Source organism: Branchiostoma belcheri, unplaced genomic scaffold, assembly GCF_001625305.1.
Source record: "Branchiostoma belcheri isolate BF01 breed outbred unplaced genomic scaffold, Haploidv18h27 scaffold49, whole genome shotgun sequence".
Taxonomy (NCBI): domain Eukaryota; kingdom Metazoa; phylum Chordata; class Leptocardii; order Amphioxiformes; family Branchiostomatidae; genus Branchiostoma; species Branchiostoma belcheri.
This window is the reverse complement of record NW_017804120.1, coordinates 1677989-1682401: the sequence shown is the minus strand read 5'-3', so window position 1 is coordinate 1682401 and position 4413 is coordinate 1677989. Positions and strand designations below refer to the sequence as shown.

Below are 4413 nucleotides of genomic sequence, written 5' to 3'. Positions count from 1 at the left end.
ACCCCCCCCCCCCGGCTACGGGCATGAGTGACATGCCCATCCAGTCACGGACATCGTCGCCCCACCTCCGGCGTGGTCTTCCGCGGCTCCTCTTTCCATTGGTCGTCCCTTGTAGTATGTGGGTGGTTCCCCGTTCAAGTGACATGACCAAAGTACTAGTACTGGAGTTTCCGCCCTTTTATGGTGTTTAGTAGTGTATAGCGCGGTCAAATTCGTCACAGGCCTTCGTGCGATTTTTATGTCGCATGGTTTTCAGGCCTTTCACAGTGACAGAACTAGATCGAACCGGCCTAAGGATCCAAGGCAGCAAGACAGTTGGAAGTGTACTACTATCTGAAAAAATACCCCCAGATTGCGATACAATAAATGCTTCATCGCTATAATCACTGACGCTACTTCATGCCAATAGGTGGCGCTGTGCTGACAAAATGCAGTCCCAAACGTGACAAATCCTTAACCAATCCCCCCTCCCTCGTACTGTTTCATGAAAATTGTAGGCTTATTCATGACTTTTTGTAGGTTGATTCAAATGCATCTGTTCCATATAAAACTCACTGTCAAAGTGGCAAATGCTTTAAAATTAACTTTAATCTGCAGAACATTAAGAAATGTTTCCTAACAAATAAGATACAATGTATTAAACATTTCTTTCACTTTTTTCAGGTTTACATTTTTGTTCTGGTGCTGTCGGTTATGACGTTTGTCCACCCCACCTACATCGACTACCACTGCAGGGACGTGTCCAACAAAGATGGCCGCCGTCCTTTCCAAGGTGACCTTGAGAAACCCGTCAAAGGACATCTTGAAGTCGACGCTTGTTGTTCCAAAGAGACATGTGTCTAAGTTCCACGTAGTCTACACATACTCGGAAAATCTGTATCTGTGCATGAATCGGTATCTGTACATGAATATGTATCTGTACCTAAATCTGCATATGGTTGAAAGTAAAGATTTCGAGTGATTGCCATACAGCCTACACACGAACACCTGTCCGATTCACGCTATTGAAATGTTTGTTAATAAGTTAATACTTGTTAACCGAGGAGAACTAGTATTCAAAATAGAAAATGTTGTTTAGAAATACTTCACTCATAAGTACACCATGAGTGAAGAAAACAGTCAAATGATGAAAATTTTTTTAATTTTTATATGAAGGTGATAATTATGTGTGTTTGCGACGCTCTTACATGGTTGTCTTTTTAGCAAAATACTAAATAGTCATGATAAGACGAAATGTATGATGCATGTTTAATACTGTTCAGAGAAAAATACGTATATAAGTTTTGGCAACGTATACGTATGGGTTTTCACTCATTTTAGCACATTTGTTCACAGTACTCTTAGCAGACTTGTTAATTATTCAAGCTATTAAGATATTCCATTGGTCAAGAGAAGAAGAAAGCGTTTATATATTATATTAGACGTAGAGGGTGTCGCTTTTATTTTGGAAATTGAGGATTTATGTCTCATAAGTGCACCATGATTGAAGAAAACTGGAATAATCAATGTTTTATATGTAATTATTGTAATATGGGTAGCAACATGTATATGGTTCAGAGACGCTCTTGCAACGGTTGTTTTTAGCAAAATGTTAATTGGGTATATGATAATACAAATGTATTCTGTACATGCTGACTTTTCATTGTTATACGAGTATACGAGTGTTCATTGTTAAATACATATACTGGTTGGAGTCTGATTTTAGCAATCTTGTTTTGTTCACTATTATCTTTATGGTGTGTTATTCAGTGCAGCCATGTGTTTTATTTATTTGGTTCCTAGAAGGGACCGCAAGGTTCTCATTCTGTTTATAGAATGATAATTTTGTCTTTGTATGCCAAAAATGGGACATCCACCTTCCATTGCGATAACATTTCAAGTACGTGTATTAGTAGTTTTTATTTCACCCGTGCTCCCATTGCAGCCGTTTTTGAAACATATTTTTGATACCGGCTCTTAATATTAGAAATATTTATTACATGTTTATCTTTAACCATCAGTTGAAACACGTTGCCAGGTTACTCGTTAAAACCTCGGAAAATGCCCCCCCCCCCGTTATTTTGTGTCATGCGAGGAAGGAATTTTGTTGTTTTATTGAAAACGCGTTAAGTCTACATTCTTTTGCGTTGGACGCCAAATTTTGATAACTTAGGCGTCTGTCTTTCATGGTATTATTTTCTATCCATCATCTTGTGTCGTCAACGTATGTACAATGGCAAAATGGGAAAACTATTTGTAATGATTTATGATATCATACTGTGTAAATATGATACTGTGTAAATATGTAAATATGACTGTATAGAAAGAAAAATGCCAGGAAAACGAGATATATTTTTGGCTGATCAAACAAACATCCCATGTCGTCATCAGGTCACAAGAAAGATGGCAGGGCCCCTGAGAACCACCATCACCATCATCATCATCATGGCGGCGATAGTAGCGCTCCCTGTCGTCCTATCCCAGCCCTGCACCGAGAGTGTCTGTAACTTTAACTTCGTCATCAGGCGAACCAAGACCATGACTCACTCACGGGACGTCAACGGGAGAAGGGACACAAACTCCGTAAGTGACATTCTCTTTTCAAAAGCTTGTTTGCACTCACGTGACTATGACGTCATTTAACGCCCGCCATGTTGAGGGACTAATCATTGACGTATGTGTTTTGACAAAATGTAGGTCACCAGGGTGTTCTTTACTTAGAATTATTCAAGTACATTGAAATGTCCATTCGCCATCTTCAAGCGATATTGTGTAAGATTTTTGCGCTAAAATTGTAAATATAAATAATTGAAATTTTATCATGTATATTGTCATTTTCGATAACTTTCAACATATTAGCGTCGCTATTGCGCTTTTCGGACGACTCAGTGCAGCGCGAGAATAAGTTGCGCCATGCCAGGCCCGCTGTATTTTTAGGAGGCTCCTAAAAAGAACGTAAACAAACAACATGGCCGCAAGGACTTGGCAGTTTTCCAACACGTTCGCAACGACGTTGACCTTTTACTCCCAAATGTCATCATGAACCCAGGTAGGCTTATAGCGCAAAAATGTGTAAAACAACGATGTTTCAAATAGTGAAAATCTTACATAATATCGCTTCAAACTGAGAAAAATCTAGAGAGAGAGAGAGAAAGAATAAGCTTGTGTAAAAACGGGGTATCTCTTGTTTCATCGATGTGTACAGGTAAAACTTCGTGACGACGGACGCCTTGAGCTTTTTAGTCCGATGGGAAACCCCGCCCACCCTGGGAAGGAGAACGTGAACGGTACTCTCGTGCCCGTGGAGGAGGTCATTACCACTGACGGAGTGGTAAGAAACGTCATCACGGTCAACGACATGTTCCCGGGACCTACCATTGAAGTCGTGGAGGGGGCACAGGTCAGAGATACTGTTGGAATTTTGCTCAATCTTCAGACGTTCGTAGTGTAATTATGTTTACCGAAGGAAAGCATGTTGTTTTTGCTCTGTTTCCTCTTCCGTTCCAACACAAAAGATCAATGACCAGAACCAGGCGTCTGTTACCATGGTAACTGGTGTTGGGTTTGATCATGTTGCAAGTTTATGGCAGAAGGGATTTTGACTCCTGTCACCATATACATATGAATGCGTTTGAGTAAGAATTAACATAGTAGACCATATGCGAAGATAAACATATGCATTTGCATTAATATTGCAAATGTTACCTTTCTATTTGAACATACTAGTATGATTTTGTGCAAAAAATTAGGAAATTTTAGAAATTATTTTCTTCTTGGTACCCCGCATTTTCTGACTTGGTGCGTATTAGAGCGTAACAAATCTAATGGTATTTTTCACGTTGATGTCAACCCAGGTCGTCGTTAAAGTAACGAACAAACTGTTGAGCGAGGCCACAAGCATCCACTGGCACGGTCTGCACATGCGCGGCACGCCATACATGGATGGCGTGGCCTACGTCACCCAGTGTCCCATCATGCCCCGCGAGAGTTTCGTCTACCGCTTCCGCGCAGAGCCTGCTGGGACACATTTTTACCACTCCCACATCAGTACCCAGAGGGAAGACGGACTGTTCGGGGCTTTGATCGTGCACAAGGCAAAGTGAGTTAAACTTCCTATGGTCCTTCGTACAGAAAGCTTAACGCATTGTTCCTATGGGCCTTCGTACTTACGAAAGACCAGAAGTACAATACGACAAGGCTTCACTGGGCTATTTCTCACTGTTCCACACTCATTTCTGTGGGTGAGAAATAAGTGTGGGCGGTGGGAAATGGGCGTGGAGAGGTGAGAAATAGCCCAGTGAAGCCTTGTCGTATTGTACTTCTGGTCACAAGTGAAAATGATCACAAGTTATCAACCAACAGGACTAAAAAGTTACTAGTAACTAGCAGCCATCTTAGTATGACTGCATACAGTCTTTACGAAAGACCATAGGT

The 4413-nt window shown here is 40.9% G+C and overlaps 2 protein-coding genes across 2 annotated transcripts in view; both read left to right on the top strand.

Moving 5' to 3' along the window:
- Positions 1-1066, top strand: part of LOC109479535 (solute carrier family 43 member 3-like) — a 2620-nt gene extending 1554 nt beyond the window's left edge. Inside the window, exon 3 of the mRNA XM_019781517.1 lies at positions 664-1066. Coding sequence (XP_019637076.1) covers positions 664-843 — 180 coding nt within the window. The 3' untranslated portion in view covers positions 844-1066. The remainder of the gene's footprint in view (positions 1-663) is intronic.
- LOC109479488 (laccase-1-like) overlaps positions 1-4413 on the top strand; it is a 20671-nt gene that overhangs the window by 9328 nt on the left and 6930 nt on the right. The window contains exons 2-4 of the mRNA XM_019781453.1: positions 2371-2562; positions 3185-3379; positions 3834-4078. Of these exons, the coding sequence (XP_019637012.1) occupies positions 2383-2562; positions 3185-3379; positions 3834-4078 (620 nt within the window). The 5' untranslated portion in view covers positions 2371-2382. The remainder of the gene's footprint in view (positions 1-2370; positions 2563-3184; positions 3380-3833; positions 4079-4413) is intronic.